The sequence below is a fragment of the Hypanus sabinus genome, chromosome 16 (genome assembly GCF_030144855.1).
Source record: "Hypanus sabinus isolate sHypSab1 chromosome 16, sHypSab1.hap1, whole genome shotgun sequence".
Classification (NCBI taxonomy): domain Eukaryota; kingdom Metazoa; phylum Chordata; class Chondrichthyes; order Myliobatiformes; family Dasyatidae; genus Hypanus; species Hypanus sabinus.
The window spans coordinates 6528270-6548057 of NC_082721.1; the positions used below are offsets into that span (position 1 = coordinate 6528270).

At 39.8% G+C, this 19788-nt stretch overlaps 3 protein-coding genes across 6 annotated transcripts in view; 1 reads left to right on the forward strand and 2 right to left on the reverse strand.

Annotated features, from left to right (window-relative positions):
- LOC132405971 (RNA-binding protein MEX3D-like) overlaps nucleotides 1-6736 on the reverse strand; it is a 25192-nt gene extending 18456 nt beyond the window's left edge. Inside the window, exon 1 of the mRNA XM_059991038.1 lies at nucleotides 6218-6736. Within this exon, the coding sequence (XP_059847021.1) occupies nucleotides 6218-6719 (502 nt within the window). The 5' untranslated portion in view covers nucleotides 6720-6736. The remainder of the gene's footprint in view (nucleotides 1-6217) is intronic.
- Nucleotides 6718-13171, forward strand: LOC132406572 (cellulose-complementing protein-like). Its single transcript, XM_059992393.1, has 2 exons — nucleotides 6718-7197; nucleotides 12390-13171. The coding sequence occupies exons 1-2, from the start codon at nucleotides 6718-6720 to the stop codon at nucleotides 12567-12569; spliced, it is 660 nt and encodes a 219-aa protein (XP_059848376.1). The 3' UTR covers nucleotides 12570-13171.
- Nucleotides 13172-15915: 2744 nt separating this feature from the next.
- mbd3a (methyl-CpG binding domain protein 3a) overlaps nucleotides 15916-19788 on the reverse strand; it is a 34968-nt gene continuing 31095 nt past the window's right edge. For all 4 annotated transcript variants that reach the window (XM_059991041.1, XM_059991042.1, XM_059991039.1 and 1 more), the window contains 2 exons: nucleotides 19070-19204; nucleotides 15916-16688 (listed from right to left, as the gene is read on the reverse strand). In XM_059991041.1, the coding sequence (XP_059847024.1) occupies nucleotides 19075-19204 (130 nt within the window). In that variant the 3' untranslated portion in view covers nucleotides 15916-16688; nucleotides 19070-19074. The remainder of the gene's footprint in view (nucleotides 16689-19069; nucleotides 19205-19788) is intronic.

Sequence of the window (19788 nt, forward strand, 5' to 3'; positions counted from 1 at the left end):
AAATCACGAAAAGTAGAGGTCCCAGAACCAATCCTTGTGGGGCACCACTAGTCACAACCTTCCAATCTGAATGTACTCCCTCCACCACGACCCTCCTTTTTCTGCAGGCAAGCTAATTCTGAATCCACCTGGCCAAACTTCCCTGGATCCCATGCCTTCTGAGACTTTCTGAATAAGCCTACTGTGTGGAACCTTACCAAATGCCTTACTAAACTCCATGTAGATCACATCCACATTTACATAAAAGCTACTAATGTCTTTGGACTGTGGAAGGAAATTGAGCACCTGAGGAAACCCATGCACTTCACGAGGAGGAAGTACAAACTCCTTACAGAGGACACCAGGATTGAACGCTAAACTCTAACGCCAAGTTATAATAGCTTCGCACTAACTGCTAGGCTTTACAAGTAACAAATTCAAAACTCAGTTATTTGCTTGCAGAGCTTGTGAAGAGGTTCATATTTAATAAAATGACATCATGGTACACGATCCAATTGCAGATTCTACTATCACTACAGGGAAATCTCAATAAGCTCCAATGCCAGTGCAACTGCATAAAAGGTGCTGGGAAATAGTTGTTGGAATTTGGTTAGCAAAAATAAGGTTTCTGCAATTGCCTTAGCGACATAAATGTTCACACTTACCAGCAAAATCAAGGTAGGTTATTGCTACAACAGAACTTTAAAATGTCAGCTTACATTAAGTACACTTTTTCACTGTATATTTCTGACAGCCACTGTTTCACAATTTTTTAAATTACCATGCTTAGAGAAAAAATAACGTTCATTTTACATAAACAATCGTTTTAATTGTAGTTGGGACATGAAAAAGTTTAATGATGTCAAATATAAAGCAAAGGATACCAGTATTGAAAAGATGATGTCAATGAATGGAAGGATTTTGTTAACAGCTTATGGTTTTGTTAATTAAATTTGAATGACAGAACTGGAGTTGACAATAACGATCCTCAAGGTTCAACAGCCTACTTAAATAGAGTTTGCGGACTTAACACATTAACAGAGAAACTAAATGAATATTGATGACTACTTGGAACATTGGAAGTAAGTGGCAATAGCTGTTATTTCTCTAATTTTATTGTCTACTGCAACAATCAAAGTGGAATTAAGAACACAACCTGGCTGTTAATTTGGATGGTTGCAAAAGGTATCCCCCCCACCCAACCAACATCTTATACAAATCAAGCTTTCTAAAAACAAGGAATTTCCTCTAACCCATCTGAAAAGTAAAATAAATTAGATTGACATTAGTTTTTATATTGGTGACTCAGGGCTGCATCAGATCTACAGTAACAATTATTTTGCTCTCCCATACACGTGACTGGAAATAACATGAAACAATCTTGAATACATCAACACCTGAAACTTTAAACAATTAAATAATATTACAATTAACAAAATCCTTTATAAATTTAATTAGAAAACTACCAAAAACTATATTAAATTGCAATTAGATATTGGAATACAAGCAAACAGAATTTCAGATGTAGTAGAGGGCTGTGCAGAGTACAGTCAACACATATTAAATGCCCAATTTTAAGATATGAACTCTCTCCTAAATTCACAAGCTGTACCCAGGTTAAAAACGCACGATACTGTATATGGACATCCGTACAGACAAATTAAAAATTCAAAAATCCCATATACACACATGCATTATTTCCTTCAAACAGCAGTCTACCCTTAGTAGCAATTCTTCCTCATCAGTATGGCTGTTTTGCATTATGCCAATGTTGGTAGTTAATGTAAACGACGCATTTCACAATGTTTCGATGTACATGTGACAAATAGATGAATCTGAATGTCATTCACGACAATATTGTGGAGGCACGGTTACCATAGAGAATTTTTTTTTTACCAATTTATATAAAGAACCGACTTACGGGTGTCTATAAAAAATGGAATTCATTCCAGAAACTGCCTGAACTAAAACGTAAAATACAAGCCTGACTGTCAATTCAATTATAGAGTACATAATTCTGTTTCATGCTTTAAGTGATTTAAAAATCACTTAAAGCTCTGGTGGACACTCACACAACTTGCTCACTTTAGGTTAAATTGACATGGAAGAACAGTATTCTATTGCAAGTCATTGTGAACTATTATAATACATAGTTTTGGTACAATTAATCCAAGGATCTATGAATACTACAGAACCTGGCCCTCCAAACATTAATATCCTCTGCAAAGTCAGTACCTTTGAGTTAGTAATTTAATTAGCTTGTGTGCTTAGATGCAGAGATGTTGAACTCCTTAAAACTTAAATATGTTCACTGCTAATCTTAGTAGAAAGCAGCTTAGTTTAATTTGGTCAAAGCTGGTATTTCACAATTTAACAATTAGACAACCTGATCTCTATTATTATATTACAATACCAATGTCATGTAGTATCAACAATGAAAAGATTTTAAGTTATGAGTAGAATTACAGCAAACTGATTTCTATTTTCAATGTTGCAGTTTGTCACGATTTCAACACGCAGCCTCACTCGAGACTGGTCTGCATGTGCAATTTGAAAAATCAAAAGAATTGTAAATGCTGGAAGTCTAAAATAAGCTGCCAGTTGTAACAGAACTCAATTTATAATCAAGGGAAGAATCTGTAAACTCCATACAGAAAGCACCTGGGGTCAGGATCGAATTAGGAACTGAGAGGAAACTGGATAATTGATGAATCACTGTACCAACCTTTAATTTAATTTACATCTTCGGGCACTTAATTCTGTCCACCTTTTAGAACAGAGATGAGGAAGAATTTCTTTAGCCAGAGGGTGGCGATTCTGTGGAATTCATTGTCACAGACAGCTGTGGAGGCCAAGTCATTGGGTACACTTAAGTGGAGGTTGACAGGTTTTTGATTACTCAGGGCGTCAAATGTTACAGGGAGAAGGCAGGAGAATGGGGTTGAGAGGGATAATAAATCAGCCATGATAAAATGGCAAAGCAGATTCAATGGGCCAAATGGACCTATTCTGCTCCTGCTTATGGTTTTATTTCCCAAAGACAGAGTAAATTCAATCCAAAAATCTATGAAGGTGATTCACTTAGAGTTTCATTCTTGCTTGTTACTAATTTTAGTTTATAATACTAAGACAGACAATTATACTTCAGATCAGGGGTTCCCAACCTAATTTATGCCATGGACCAATACCATTAAGCAAGGGGCTTAAGGAACCCAGGGTGGGAACCCCTACAAACAAAATCACTGCTGGTTGCTTCACCTGAACAGTTTTCCATTCATTCTTGTTGCATGGTCAATATTGTAATTTCAATAAATAATAGATGCTTAATCTCATTATTCCTTCACTTTGTTGGGAGGAAAGTAAAACACTGGCTACTGTAAGCCTCATCCCTGGATAAAAGGTAGAAAATACCAGGTTATTGCTGGTCACTGAACTTTGATAGAAAAGGCATGTATGCAAACAATTAGACAAGATGTAATCAACTCTCATCATCTTCTCTCTTCTGCCCCCTCATAAAATGGCTTCTAATATCAACTCACTGTTTGACTTGCATACGGATTAGGCTTCTTCAGATGGTATACATTAAAATGGTGTCACTTTCAGAGGAAGAAATAAAAATTAAAAGAGAGGCCAGAAATATTTAGGAAAGTATTTGTGGTCATTTTCTGCTCTGCTGAAAGTTCATGCAAATGTAGAAGCAACTGCAGCTGTATTTAGGAAGCTAGAAACCATACTCCACTCAACAGTACTTTCTGTAAGTGGAGAACTTTTAAATTCATAACCCAATATACCAAAAGTTTTGCCTCGGTTGGCAAGCTCTTTCCTTTTTCCAAGGCTCTCTTTGCTTAGAAATCAACCACAGTCTAGCTGATTCCAAAACTGTACTAATAACACTATCACTGCCTGAGAGTGTTTGTATAGTTCCATTCCTATTATAAAGCCTAACCTTGTTGACTCCATGCCAAACAACCGCTAGCTGAAGTTGCTGCTTAATAAAATGTAACAAGCTGAAAGGTTGAAAAAGTATTAGAAAATAACAGGAACAGACATGGCTGGGAGTGTGTGTGTGCGTGCATGCACAGTGACTACAGGGGCAGTGAAAACATGTGGTGCATTTAGATTCTAATGCATAGCTTTATGAGCAGTTTCCTGAATTTTCAGCAGAAAAGTGGTACATTATGGACATATCCAGATCTCTCTAATACAGCTGAATATATCTGCTCAGACAATTACATTACGTCAGTGTTACAATAAAGGCAAATACTCAGATGTATGATCTGGGAGGAAGTCACCAACCATTTCATCCAACTTTAGTCACGGTTGGAGGTGGATTCATGCAAGAAAGAGTAACGTTCACACTTTAAAGTTCAAAGTGACATAATGAACTGAAGTAAAAAATCCAGGCTCTGTGTATAATTCAGTGTACAAATACATGCCATCTTAAAGTGTTTACACATATTTTACCCGAAATCAACCATTTACATGGCATACATAACCTGTAAACCCAAGGGCCAATATTCTAATTATTTATGGTTCCCACCTTTGCTAATCACCGTGAACTTTTTGGTGTCCCTGTTTGGATATGACAGCACTCCACAATCAAACAAATTGCAACCACTCACAATAGAGTATCAACAATGAATATCAGTGTGAGAGTATCAATGAATATCAATTTATTTTCCTGCATACATTTCAACCACAGTCAAAAGGAATTAAGAAAAGAGAAAATAATTAGCGTGTACAAGAAAGCAAAGAATTAAACTGCACTTGAAACTGAATATAAATTATAATTCTGAGAGTGCTGTTTTTGAAACTTGCATAGATCACAAACAAGAGGTGCATCATTCCTCAGAAATGCAAAGTCATAAGAACTTTTGTTTAATCAAATATTTTCCATAAAATCTAGTTTAGATGCCTTAGCTATTCCTACATTGAAAGGAAAATCCACCCCAAAATTACTTTAATGAAGTTTTAAAATATTAACGAAGGTTTTCACTACCCACAGTACCAAATGGATTTGATTTATCCCTGCAAACTGAAAGATACTATACTAAAACATGCATTTTACTCATAGTACAAATGAATGTGTGCACATTTGAGATACTCAAAACTGAACATGAATTCAGCAGGATTCCTTTCTTTGAATGTACTGGTTTTGATTTAAAAATCGAGTACATGCTAAGTGCTTTAATCAAAAAATTTTCTATCTGGCAGAATTTTGGAATTAAATCTATTTCAAATATGGCAATATCTGGTGTTCTGGAAACAAAAGCAGAAATCAATCCCAGACTCCCAAGACCAAACCCTACAGCCTATGATGTCAGCATATAAATCAGAGCATGGTTTGATTCCTTAACAAAGAGAACAATGAAACACTAAAGAATTTGCCCAAATTACCTACCAGAAAAGAAACTGTCACCTTTAAATCCAACATGAGCACTTTCTACTTATCCTATTATTACAAAACAAGGAAAAAACGATAGTTTGAAAAATTTTCAGCCCTGTTACATGACAATTACACTGGACTGAATTCAGGATATCCTGTGTGTATGCATATCTGGTTTTCAGGTATATAAAAGAATCAACTACCCTCTTCCAAACCAATTTTCCTCTGAATATTTTAAATAAATCATACTTTGTTCACAGAGTGAAACAGCAAAGACAGACCTGCTCCATGAAAATTAAATTATTGGGACAATCCAACCCTGTCAACCACAGTATTCCATCCATTTCTGTTATGCACAAATAAGCTATTTTTGCCCCTTCGCACCACCCCACCCACACACAAAGCAACTGCATTAAATCCAAACTAGACACTCAACATCTTCCAATGATGCAGAAAGCGCTACCATAAACAATCTGTCAATCCTGATGCATAATAGTCTCAGGATCTCAACAATCTGTAAGATTTAGGATTCACAAAATAAGTAATTCTTTTTGGAGCAATGATTTGGTTAAAGAAAACGACTATTTTGCTCTCCCCACTCCAATTACCCAGAAACACACACATACAATGAATTAGAAAGTGCTTCATATTTGCATTACTTTTTGTTTAACCTCTAATCTGCACTGTTTGAGAATTTGAATGAATTTTAATTTTTCCAATCCCCGCACATATCCAGCTATGATTTGCTAGCGAAATTTCACACTTTTTAAGGACTTGTTAGGGGGGGGGGGAATAAACTTTAAAAAAATTAAAAGAGGAAGAGGCGCCGCTTCCTCATCCGGCTGTGGTTACCTTGCCTCCCCACGATCTCAGCCACATGTTCGGAGCTGGGCACCGGCACACACTCGGTCATGTTCACACTCTTCCTGCGCCCGGGGTCCCCGGGCACGGTGAAGAGCGGCGGGGGCGGCGGCGGCACCAGAGGCGGGTGGAACAGGGAGACGGCCAGCCCGTTCACGCCGCCTTCATCCTCCGCCTCATCCTCGTCGTCCTCTTCCCCGACCATCACGACGCCGCCGACTCCTGCTCCACCACCGCCACCTCCCTCGCCCAGCAGACCATCTCCTTCCTCTCCCAGCCCCAAGATTGAGAGGTGATCCAAGGCGAGCCGCAGCGATTTCTGATCCTCTTCCGTGCCGGCGGCGGCATCGGGGGCTCCACTGCCACCACCACCACCCCCGCCGCCGCCGCCGCCGCCGCCGCTCACGCCCGACACTGTGCCCCCTCCTCCTTCGCCCTCGTTGCCACCAGAGTCACTGACAGACTCCATCTCCGCGAACATCGAGCCGGGCATGCCGCGGCCGCCACCGCGCGCGTTCGGTCTCGGCGCGCCTGAGGTCCGACTCGCGCCGCCGCCGCCGCCGCTCCTCCCCCTCTTCACGCGCCCGCCGCCTTTCCTTTGTCTCGGCCGCGCTTCTTCTCTCGCTGTCTCGCTCTTCCACGCGCGCGTGCGCGGCCGGGCGGGCTCTCGCGCTCTCCTCCTCCCCCCGCCCCTCCCTCGTTTCCTTCGCCTCGCACCGGCCGCTCCCTCCCTCTCTCTCTCTCACACATACACACTCTCCCTCCCGCGCCTCACTCACTCCCTCCCTCCCGCAGACCGGGAGAGGCGCCCAGTGACGTCGCCGCCCGCACAACAATGGGAACCGGCCATCCGCCGCCGGGTCAGGGGTCAGGGCCGAGGCGCGCACACACACACACGCTCTCGCAAGGAGGGCCGGAGCTGCCCGGTGTCCGCACCACCTGGGAGCGGTGAACCCTCTTCCTCGGAAGTGGTGGGTGGACCTTCTCTCCGCCACGTCTCGGAGGAGCGGGGCTTCCCATGAAACCGGAGTGGTGCTGAGGGATGAGTAGGGATTTTGGGGAAGGCGGATTGCAACACTCTGCAGATGCTGGAAGTCTGAGATAAAATCAGACGCATTACTGTAGAGACGGCAGGTCGGGCAGTGTCTGTGAGAGAGAACCAAATTAACGTTTGGTCAAAAAGAGTACACACAAAAAAACCCCGCAAAAGCTAAAGGCCTGAGATGAAATCAGGAGCATTGCTGGAGAGACAACAGATCAGAAAGCGTCCATGGAGAAAGAACCAAGTTAATGTTTTGTCAGACAAGAAACTGCAGATAACTGAGGGTCTGAGATAAAATCTTGCTGGAAGGACACAGTAGCCTTGGCAGTATTTGAGATAGTGTTTCAGTTGCATTGCTGGAGAGACGGCTGTGTCTGAGGAGAGAGAACCAAGTTAACAAGTGGGGACACAAAACAATTTAGAACTGAAGGTATGAGATATAATCAGAGTCTTGCTGAGAGTTCTCAGTAGCTCGGACAGCATCTGGGGAGGTAGAACCAACTTCATGCTTCATTAGGGGGGCAGTGTCTGGTGAGAAGTCATGTTTCATCAGAAGGGATGTAAGAGATCACAGCTGCTGAAGGCCTGAAATATTGCTGGAAGGACTCAGTAACATGGGCATCATCTAGGGATGGAGAGCCCAGCTCCTATTTCCACAAGAAACTGTCAATGCTGGAAGTCTGAGATAAAATCAGAACCTTGCCAGGAAGACTCTGTAGATTGGGCCACATCTGTGGAGCAAGAACAAAGCTCCTGCTTTATCAGTGAGGAGAAACTGCAGATGATGGAAACCTGAGATAAAATCAAAAACATGCTGGTTGCGACTCAACAGGTCATGCAGCGTTTTGAGGTGAGACCCAAGTTCATGTTTCATCAGAGAGGAGACACAAGAGACTGCAGATGCAGGATACATCTTTTACTCGTGTTTCAGCAGAATAGGTTGAACGTATTTCTGGCTGTGTTGGAAGTTGGGCATGGTTAGGGTTCTAGGTAAAGATTTGCAGGCTGTGAATATGCAGATATTGGTTGACACCTCATCAAAGACTGTAGAAGAGAATGAGAAAGCATCGAGTTTGAAGAAGACGAAAAAAGATATAAATCCAGCCAGACAGCAGTGGAAAACATCTTCAAAGTTGGTGTTCCAGGAATTAGCAGTGATTTCAACAGCAATCAAAAATGATTCAGATACTGAAAATCTGGAAAACAAGCAAAAGATGAAATGGTCTTTGAAAAATGAAATGGTTAACTTTTTAGGTCTGGGGCCATTCATACATCTGCTTAGGCATATGGTGGCAGGTGCACTTAAGCTACTGTTAATTGAATGGATGTCCTTGTAAATTAGGTAAGGATAGCTTTGTTAATTTCTGATGGCTCTTCAGGGACAGCATAGTAGTGTTGCAGTTAGCACAATCGCTTTACACTGTCATCTATCACCAGTCAGATTCTTGCTGCTGTCTGTAAAGAGTTTATATGTTCTCCCTGTGCTCTGGTTTCCTTCCACGTTCTAGAATCAGAAATTTGTTAAATGGCACATTCCAAAGATAAGCAGTTAGGGTTTGTGAGTTGTGGGAATGCTATGTTGGCTATGAAAGCATGGCAACACTTGTGGCCTGCCACAGTAATTCTTGGACCCTGTTTGCCTTTGATGTAAAATGATGCAGCTCAGTATATGTTTTGATAGTTGGCCTTACATTAAGCGTCATGCATTAATAATGACCACTTGGACAAGATACTTAACTGGGTGCATCACAGCTTGGTATGAAAACACCAGTGCCCTTGAACAAAAAATCCTTTAAAAAGTGGTGATGCGGCCTAGTCCATCATGGGTAAAGCCCTCCCCACCACTGAGCACATCTACATGAAGTGCTGTTGCAGTGAAAACAGCATCCATCATCAAGGATCCAGCCATCCAGGCAATGCTCTCTTCTCGTGGCTGCCATCAGGAAGAAGGTACAGGAGGCTTCTGGATCCACACCACCAGGTTCATGAACAGTTATTACCCCTTAATCATTGGGGTTTGAACCAGTGAGGATAACTTCACTCACCCCAACAATGAACTGCTCCCACAACCTATCAACTAACTTTCAAAAACTCATCTCAGATTATCAATATTTATTGCTTATTTATTATTATATTATTTATCTTTGTATTTGCTCAGTGTATTGTCTTTTGCACACTGGTTAACCCTGTTGGTGCAGTCTTTCATTGACTCAATTATGGTTGTTAGGTTTATTGAGTATGCCTGCTAGAAAATGAATCTCAGGGTTGTAAATGATGACATATAGGTACTTTGAAATACCTCCAAGGGGTAGTACTGAAATTTATATTAAACTCAGTAATCAAGAATTAAGTGTCATTCCAAAGCAAAATATATACCAATTGAAATGTAATTTAATGAAGAGGTACAAAAACTTACAAAATTCTATAAGTGCAGTACAGAACAGAGACAATACAAGAGACTGCAGATGCTGGAATCCAGAGCAACAAACATTCTGCTGGAAGAACTCAACCTCCAGCAGATTGTTCAGAGCAGAAACAGGAAGGAAGTTTCTTGATGGTTGTGGAGTCCAGGACCAAGGGTTTTGGTTGAAGAATCTGACTGTGGAGAGGAGAATTTCATTCTCTCGGTGAAATGTCAACCTGTACATTTCAATACCACAGAAAGCATTTTAAGCCAGATCATTAAATATATTGAAAGGGAGTTTAATATTGTTCTTGGGGCTAAGGGTATCAAGAAAAATGGGGAGAAAGCTGGAACAGGATATTGAATTTGGAATGATTAACCATGATAATATTGAATGATGAATCAGCCTTGAAAAGTCAAATTATTGATAATTTTGATCGATGATGTTGCTAACCTGGTCCTATATGTGTGGGTGGGAGGGATGTAAGGGACTTTTATTTTTGCTGCTTGTGTTGTTCTGAAAGTTGTGTCATGCCAGGCTGGTAATGAAATGTGTGTAGAGATTTGCTGGATGCCCCCAGCACATAGAGTCATAGAAAAATACAGGATAGTAACAGGCCCTTTAGCCCATCTAGTCAATGCTTAGTCCCATCGACCGCCACTTGATTCATAGCCACCCATACTCATAGTATCCATGTACCAATGCAAACTTAAACGTTTAAATTGAACTCACTTGCACTGGCAGCTCGTTCCACACTCTCACAACCCCCTCAGTGGTTTCCCCTTATGTTCCCCTTTGTTTTCGACTTTCACCCTCAACCCATGACCTCTAGTTGTAGTCCTTACTTGCATTTACCCTATCTGTACCCCTCATAATTTTGTATGTTTCTATCAAATCTCTCCACAATCTTCTACATTCAAAGGAATAAAGTCCTAACCTATTCACTCTTTCCGGCAACATCCTTGTAAATTTTCTCTGTACTCTATTTCAACCTTATTTACATCTTTCCTGCAGGTAGGTGACCAAAACTGCACACAATACTCCAAAGCAGATCTCACCAAAGTCTTGTACAACTTCAACATACCATCTCCTGTACCCCGTATTTAGATTTATGAAGGCCAACATGCTAAAAGCTTTCTTTACGACCCTCTTTACCTATGCTACCACTTTCAATGAATTAGGGTATTCTCAGCTCTCTTTGTTCTACCACACTCCTCAGTGCCCTACCATTCACTAAGACCTACCCTGGTTGGTCTTGCCGAAGTGCACCACACTTGTCTGCATTAAATTCCATCTGCCATTTTTCCACCTGATCGAAATCCCGCTGCAAGCTGAGTCTTCCTTGCTGTCCATTACACCCCCAATCTTGGTGTCATCTGTAAATTTACTGATTCCGTTAACCTCGTTATCATCCAGATCATTGATATAGATGATAAACGAAAATGGACCCAGCATGGTTCCCTGAGGCACTCCGCTAATCAGCCTTCCAGTCTACTACCACTCTCTGGCTTCTCCCACAAAGCCAATGACTAATCCAATTTACTACTGCATCTTGAATGCCGAGTGACTTAATCTTCCTGACCAACCTCCCATGCGGGACCTTGTCAAATGCCCTTGTAGTCAATATCCACTGCCTTGCCTCCATCAACTTTCATGGTAACTTTCTTGAAAAACTGTAAGATTGGTTAGACATGACCCACCATGCACAAAGCTATGCTGATGGTCCCTAGTCAGTTCCTGTATCCAAATATTCATATATCTGGTCCCTTAGAATGCCTTTCAATAACTTTCCCACTACTGATGTCAGGATCATCAGCCTTAGCTTACATTGGTTGGTTGTGTGTAATCAACACATTTCACTGAATGTTTGACCGTCTATGTGATATATAAATGAAACTGATTCTGAATCCTGCTGTAACCCTGGGGGTGAACTAGTCCTAGAATCACACAGCATGTAAACAGACTCTTCAACATAATGGATCTATGCCAACCAAGATTCCAATTGCATGTGTTTGACCCATATCCCTCTAAACCAGAGGTACCTAACCTTTTTTTTAATGCCATGGAACCTCACCATTAACCAAAATAGGTCAATGGATGGCAGGTTGGGAATCTCTATTCTAAACCTTTCCTATCCATGTACAGTACCTTCCAGTTAAACTCTTGATCCAGCTTGCTGAGAACCTTGACCAGTCTGGCGGAGTTTTGAGACTATTTGATTTTATTCCCATTAATATCCCAATGCACTTTAAAATTACTTTTCTGATGTTATACCGTATTTTCCTGTAAACCAGGAAAGTTTATCGGATACACAGTAAACTGAGACTCCAGTGAGTTTTAAATGAACTTGGGAGGCTTACGACCCTCAATGACCCAGAGAGCTATGCAGCTGGAGTCGGGGCCTTACGCTTTGGCTCTTAGAAGGGTCATCCATGCCAAACATGTCAAAAGGGTAGAGGCCAGACTAAGAGTGGTCCACTGGTCCTCTAGATTCAGGGGTTTGGCTCAGAGCCAACAACCCTCTTACATCTGAATGCAACAGTATTCCTGAGTCTGCACCTGGGACTTGCATGGCTGACCATAATGAAAACCCAGTGGAAGCCACTGGCACAGCGAAGGAAGTCTGAACACTAAGAACAAAATTGGTTTCTGGGATGTACAAACCATGTATAATACTGGCAAGCTAGCACATAACTGCAGAAATGCTTTGTTACAGCCTTGGAATGATGGTGCACAACAGAAACCGACCTTGCCTCCACCAAGAGACTCCATATCCTTGTGTCAAGAACAATCTCCAACCACACCCTTGTCCTACAGCGTCACCAAGAGGACATGGCCACATGAGGAAGTGTTAGAGCTGGATTGGGCATGTGATAAGAAGAGGCCAACTCCATAATCAAAACAGCACTTCATTAGACCCCTGAAGAGTGAAGAAAACACAAGACACCAAAGACAACTTGGCACCACACCATAGAGGCAGAAATGAGGACCCTGAACCACACCTGGGACACGTTAGAGAAGATGGACAAGGACAGAATTGGACGACCTTCACTGCTGTCTTAAATGCCAGCAATAAGGATTGTGGATTATTGCAGTGCATTAGCCTCTTATCCTTACCACCTTTAGTTAGCGAAGATTTTTTAGTATCATTTAAATTTAAAATAAATATTTAACCTGGTATAAATTGTTTACTGGAAAAAGTTAATTCCACTAAGGCAGACTCTGTTAGAATTTTGGAATGCTCACAGATGCAAGTTCTAATGACATTAAGTTAACTGTTTTAAGAGAAACAATTAAGAATAGGGACTAAATTGCTTTTGTACAAAATGGATTCAACAGATTTTAAAAAACAATTAGAATTGTTTCCAGTGAAATTGGGACGGAGTGTACTGTATAGCAGGAAGTGACTTTTTATGTCAGTAGCTTGTCTTTCTTAATTAATTCTATTCAATGTCCAGACAGCTGTATTAACTGAAAATAAAGTTTGTGATTTTTATAGTTTTTGTGAATGGTGTGATTTCATGCAGAAAACCTGATTTATCTTATTAGAACTTTTCCTTAGTTTTAAGAATTACAATATATAGTAAATGTACTGATGTTATATAACTTTGTAAATAATGTGGAGTATTAACTCATTAAGCAAATACGAGACCACAGTTTCAAATCCCAAACACAAGGAAATCTGCAGATGCTGGAAATTCAAGCAACACACACAAAATGCTGGTGGAACACTGCAGGCCAGGCAGCATCTATAGGAAGAAACGTCAACTGTACTTCCTATGGATGCTGCCTGGCCTGCTGCATTCCACCAGCATTTCATGTGTGTACCAGTTTAAAACCAGGTTAGCAAAAGATCTGAGTTCAGGTTATCAATGATAGCAGACTATTTCACACCTGGAATTGTGCAGCTATAGTGTACAAACCTGTATCTTTAGTAATATTGGATACCAATTTCGTAAGAACATGCAAATCCAACTTTACCTTAATTAACAGCCAGGTTTTGTTTTCTGGGAACAGGAGTGATAATTGAATCGGTTCTAAGAGGAATCATGACACATTTCAGTCAATGGCCCAGCTTCAGTGCATTCTCATTGGCCGAGTAAATGTGAACAACATAGTGGTAAGTGGTCTCAGTCCTGGTTTGTTTTGGCAACTTTGTTTTTATGTTCAATAGTATTTTTCAACAAAAATATTTTTCACCAGACCAAGAATGCCGCACCACAGGATAGCACTAAGTGTAATAAATGCAAGAGATTCTGCAGATGCTTTTGTGGATGTCATTAAGTGTAATACCCGTTCTTTTGCGTTTTAAAATCAACAACTACCAGCCAGACAAATGCAACACTATTTCGTGTGATGTAAATATATTTGGTTTAGTCTAGAAACAAGCTTAAATACAGCTGAAATCTCATAACACATTTAAAATATTAAGTTTTAAATATTAACTTTTAAAATCATTCTCTTGAATCACTTATATTTTTGTAATTAAGTGGTTTTCTTTTAAAAACCCTACTACTGAGGTAAATCTTAGTTTGTGATCTCAACTTATATTTAAATATCAGATAGGATATTGCAAAATAAATCCTCATCAGCAACAATCAAACAGCAGAGAAGACTCAATGGCCCTATTCTACTTCGATGTCTTATAGTTATGGATCCCACATGCATAATCTTCAGAGTAAAGAACTTTTCGGGGGTGGGGGGAGAAGTCAGTGGTACCATGTAGTGTTTCATTGGAGTTTATTTCTAAAGTTTCATTAAGTGAAGCTTCACATCCTATATCATATCCTAACAATTAATTGTTTGACAGACTCTTGAACCATCAAAAAAAAAGATTTGTAGGTATGCTGTTAAGGAAATATCAGTCTTGTTGAAAGGTCTCAACCCAAAACACCGACTATTCATTCCTCTCCAAATATACTGCCCGAACTACTGAGTTTCTCCAGCATTTTGTGTGGTAAGGCACATTTAAATTCACTCCTTTGGTCTCACCCTAGAGATGCTGGTGCTGTCCATCTTCTGTACAGCACATACATACAAATCACTGTTCACAAAACCAATAAGGCTGCAGGAACCTTCTGCAGCTATACTTACAACTGTTCAGGTTGCAAACAGTTCTCAGAAAACAAAGTCTTTGTTCTACTCAACACCACACACAAAATGCTGGTGGAACAGCGGGCCAGGCAGCATCTATAGGAGAAGCACTGTCGACGTTTCGGGCCAAGACCCTTTGTCAGGACTCGGCCCGAAACCTCGACAGTGCTTCTCCTATAGATGCTGCCTGGCCCGCTGTGTTCCACCAGCATTGTGTGTGTTATTAGAATTTCCAGCATCTGCAGATTTCCTCGCGTTTGCTCTTTGTTCTACTCACCTTCCCACACCACCTCTGGAACTCAGAACCGATTTTCTCCTTTCTTGTTCTGGCAATGGATCTCAAACACAAAACATCAACTTTCCCCCTCTATATATTCTGCCTGACCTGCTGAGTGTTTCCAGTTTTATCTGCATTAAAGTCTAACCCACCATTGCATGTTAGGAGTTTGTACATTTCAAAGACATACTGGTTGGCATAGGATTAGGCTAGCATTAAATTGGGGGATTTCTGGGTGGTGTGGCTCAAAGCGCTGGAAGGGCCTAATCATGTCAATTTTTTTTAAAAACTGTTTTAAAAAAAATAAAACAAAGTAGATTCCGCAGATGCTGGAAACCTTGAGGCAACACCCAATTCTGGAGGAATTCTGCAAATCAGGCAGCATCTGAGGGGGGGAAATAAACAGTTGACATTGTGCCAAGACTCTTTATCGGGACTGGTAAAAGGGACAGCAACCAGAATCTGCTGGTTTCTACACCTTTCCTTTCCAGTTCTGATGAATGGCATTGACCTTAAATGTCAACTGTTTATTCCCATCCATGGATGCTGTCTCACTTGAATTCCTCCAGAATTTTATGTTACTAATTATAGAATGCCCTGAGGGTACAACTACAGGATACTGAAATGATCTAAACATCCTTTTTAACATCACTCTGCCAGTAATACAAATGAGATACAAATTGCTGGAGGCTCTTCCACACCCATCTCCCACATAGGATGAAGAGACAACAGATTTCATCATATTTGACCTTAATTCTGCTACAGAATTTACTGAGATTTGAAATCTTGAAATTTGCTTTCATTAGTTTTATTACCTGCCCCTCCAGTTTCCAAAGATCTATATGACTGGAATTTTAATTACTTCAAAACACAAGTTCAACATTGCCTTTATTTATACAAAAACTAGCTTTCCTTTGCCTTTGGCAGTTAAATACACTGGTTGCACCCATATCTAAAACAGAACATTGCTGTATATCACCGCAAATCCAAGCTCATTCACAATAATTTCAAAATGTTACTGGTTTTAATAGAAAACATATGGCAACAAGATTTTATTGACAAGCTATTCCAACTTTTACAGTTTAATTCCACTACACATAATGTACACTTACCGAGGGTGGGAGGAACTGTAGACATGCATTATAAAACAATTCAAACAAATTTCACAGAACATGCATGAATGCAGTTTCTGGGTTGAGAATGCTTTCTTAATCTTTTAATGAGGCAATGCTCTAGAAATGTAACAAACAAAACTAGAAATACTGAGTCATTCTTCAGTGCACGAGTCACTAAAGATGTATGCTTATTTCACAATTAAATCACAAACATTAGGATGTACCTATTGCTAGACAACTTGCACATATCATTTTTACAATATTTTACATAGCTTTAAAAATATGCATATAAAAACAAACCAAGTTTAAAAATGATTACTGGCAATGGTCTACATGCCCATCACAAATGACCGTTTCCATCTGACAAAAAGCACTTTACAAATTGGAAAAATGGTTCTTCAAACATATAAACCAGCTTGAATGTGGAGATTCCAAAATGATTCAACTATTCATTGATTCTCATTCTTTCAAATGTTTTCATTTGTCTTTGTCCACACTTCCCTGAAAAACACTGGATTCAAGTAACAACCTGCCAAAAAAAAAACAACCAAGTAATTCATATAGCAGGAATATATCTCAGATTCTGTTATAGAGCAAATATTAATCTGCTAAAATCATGCAATGCTGCAGGCTAGTGGTTAATTTTGGAATTTCATAACCTACCATATGACTCGCCAAAAGAAATTGCACTAATTTTTTAATATACATTTCTAATTGTAATTTCTATGTATTATGTATTGCCACAAAACAAGATGCCCTCTGCCAGTGATAGTAAACCTAATTCGGAATTCATATACAACTTACATAGGTTAGCCCTTGCTCTGAATTGACAGGCTTCAGTTGTCAAAGGAAAGTATATGCAAATATACCAAGTACATTATATTGAAAATATGGAAAAGTGGGATGCAATGTTTTAACTATTCCCCAATGCACAGACAAAATCCAACACGTGGCCTTCTTGACAAACAATGCAAAGACCAAGTCAATATATTCTCAGATTTTTTTCCAGCCTCAAAACTACAGATGGTAATCTGGTACAAACCAAGATAATTTATAATTTTGATTACATGGCAAATTGCCTTTAATTTGAAAACAAAATGTTAAGCCATCTTCAAGAGCAGGAACAATCAAGATTTAATGGCAGATGGATTAATCATTGTCTCCCTCCCAGTGAGCATATTTGATCTGAATATTGGCCCAATCCATTATGGAACTGCCAAAGATGTAATGAATGAGTGTAATTCTTCTAACTCAAGGAAACTCATCTTTCTTGAGGCAGTCAGTAGAGACAAGTAATTGCATTGGATTAAACCTCTGATTTGCAAAATTAGCTCATTTAGACTAACCAAAATATACTTGACTAAGCATCCAAATGAAGGAAAAAATAATGGAAGTCAGAGACACCTGTTGACTTCTAGAGCATAGTATCATTTAGGACTTTCAGAATTTAGAGCTTAGTTACAGAGTTTTACATGTCCCCACATTAAAATAAATCTGGCAAACCCCAAAATGGCAATTCAAACAGGAGCAGAAAATTTCCAACAGGCTTAGTCAGATTTGAAAGGCTTTATATACTGGAAAACTTCTTTTGATGAGTATTTGTCTAAGCAACAGCCTCTCCACCTGCCAGTATTTGAAGATACTGTTGTACTATGTAAAATGTTAGCAGTTCAAGTTGCTGGATCTACCAGGGGTCTTTATCAATATGATGCACACAGTCCTCTGCAGAGAAATTATTTGAATTGGAGGTGGATTCTTGAAAAGGTCCATCACTTGAAACCAGTTACTGAACTTGCAATGCTATATTCACAACATTTTGAAGATACTTGTACTACCAACTCAATCCCCAAGTGGGGGTCCAAGAGAAATGCAAGCTTAATAAATGTGTATAAATACATATATACAAAGGTTCTGTGCAGACCAGTGTTCAGCTGCAATTCCAGGGACAAAATTATTGTATTTGATTTGGCCATTTTCTTTGACAGGGTAGTCAAACTATGTTCAGCACCGAGTTTAGAAATCTAATCTGTTCTCCCAGCATAAGGCCTTTTTCACATCAGCCATTTTCAGTTCTCCTACACTTACAAATTAAGAGGTGGTATACGTGATTGATTCTAGCTAGACAAGGTCAGCAGCACAAACTTTCAGTTGGCCTTAAGTCAACACTATGCTAATAAGCTTTTGACAATGTTCATCAATAATCAGCAAAATAGCTGAAGCACCTGAAATTCACTTTAGATCATCAAAACTAATGCACAAAATGTTTTGATTACATACACGGGAAATCCTTGGGAAGAAAAATGTACACAGCTTTTTGCAGCACACACCAACAATGTTATCCAGCTCGCTCCCTGACAATTTTGCTCATACCAAAAGCATCTTTGAGAGCAGTTCCTATCCCATGTCAATCACTCAACTTCAATGGGGTTCAGATGATGCAGAAAGATTATTTTGTGAATTTTATTTATGTTTCAGGATGTCAGCATTACCAGCAAAAGCTACGTTTATTACCCATCTCTAAATGCTTTTGAAGTAAGGAGCCATCCATTACTGGGTAGCTTACTTGGCTATTTTCAGTCAATCACATGGAAGGGTCAAAGCTTCTGGAGTCACACAGACCAGACACGAAAAGCAGATTTATTCCATTGAAGAGCATTAACAAACCAGATAGATCTTTTAAACCAACAATGCAGAAGTTTGCAGTCATTAAGATTAGCTGTCATTTTTCCAAATCCCAGATTAACCAGTTTACATTCCATAGATAACAAAGTTGGATTTGAACCCTGCTGCCACATTGTTAATCCAGGTTTCTGGATTACTGCCTTGGAAACACAAGTGCTGAACTTGTACTACTCAATTATGCAAAATTTACAACATACAGATATTTACAGCAAATACCATTTGTAATACCTTGGCTATACGTCGTCCTCTTTATCTTGTACTATATCCGATTCTTTCCCAGATTCTTCAGCATGTGCCAGCATATCAGCCATCAGTGCCTCCTCCAACTTCTTCCGCACCTGTTGTACGAGTTCTTCTTGCTTTCTGCAATGAATTTCAGCAGCAATATACTCAGCTAGCTCAACAATGATCAAGTAACAAAGTTACACAACATGCATTTCTCAAAAGCACCATTGTCTATATACAGATCTTGGGAGTCTTAACAGTCCATGAACTTTAATGAACATGCGACACAAGCAAAGTTCCAATGGACACTGACACTACCACTTCTTGAATCAAGTCATGTCTGTCTTAATCGTCTCAGAGAGCTGAGGTTACCTTGGTCAATTCAGTCATTGGACAGAAAGAACAGCTCTAAAAGGTAGAACAAGAGAGCTCTTCTATATTGTAGGTGACCCATAACAATATATAGGAATGGTGGCATCGTATTTTCTGATTGAATGTTTAATTTGGAACAGAGTCATTATACAGGAGTCTATATATGCCAAAACTGTAAATGAATCTGTGCCAAGAGATTCAAATTTCTTATTGCCGTAGTGTCTTTATTCCAAGGATTAAGGACTTTGCAGACCAAAGGAGCAGCGTTCGACTGGCCATTTTTAGTTCTTGAGAAGATGGTGATGGCATCCTCTGTAACTGCTATAGTCTTGGAGGTGTGTGTTCTGAAA

Excerpts from the sequence above, each read along its gene's own strand:
- LOC132406572 (XM_059992393.1), top strand. The coding sequence starts at position 6,718 with ATGCCGCGGCCGCCACCGCGCGCGTTCGGTCTCGGCGCGCCTGAGGTC. Across the intron at positions 7,198-12,389 it reads AACCCTCTTCCTCGGAAGTG|CCTTGGAATGATGGTGCACA; the intron begins GTGGGTGGACCT and ends GCTTTGTTACAG.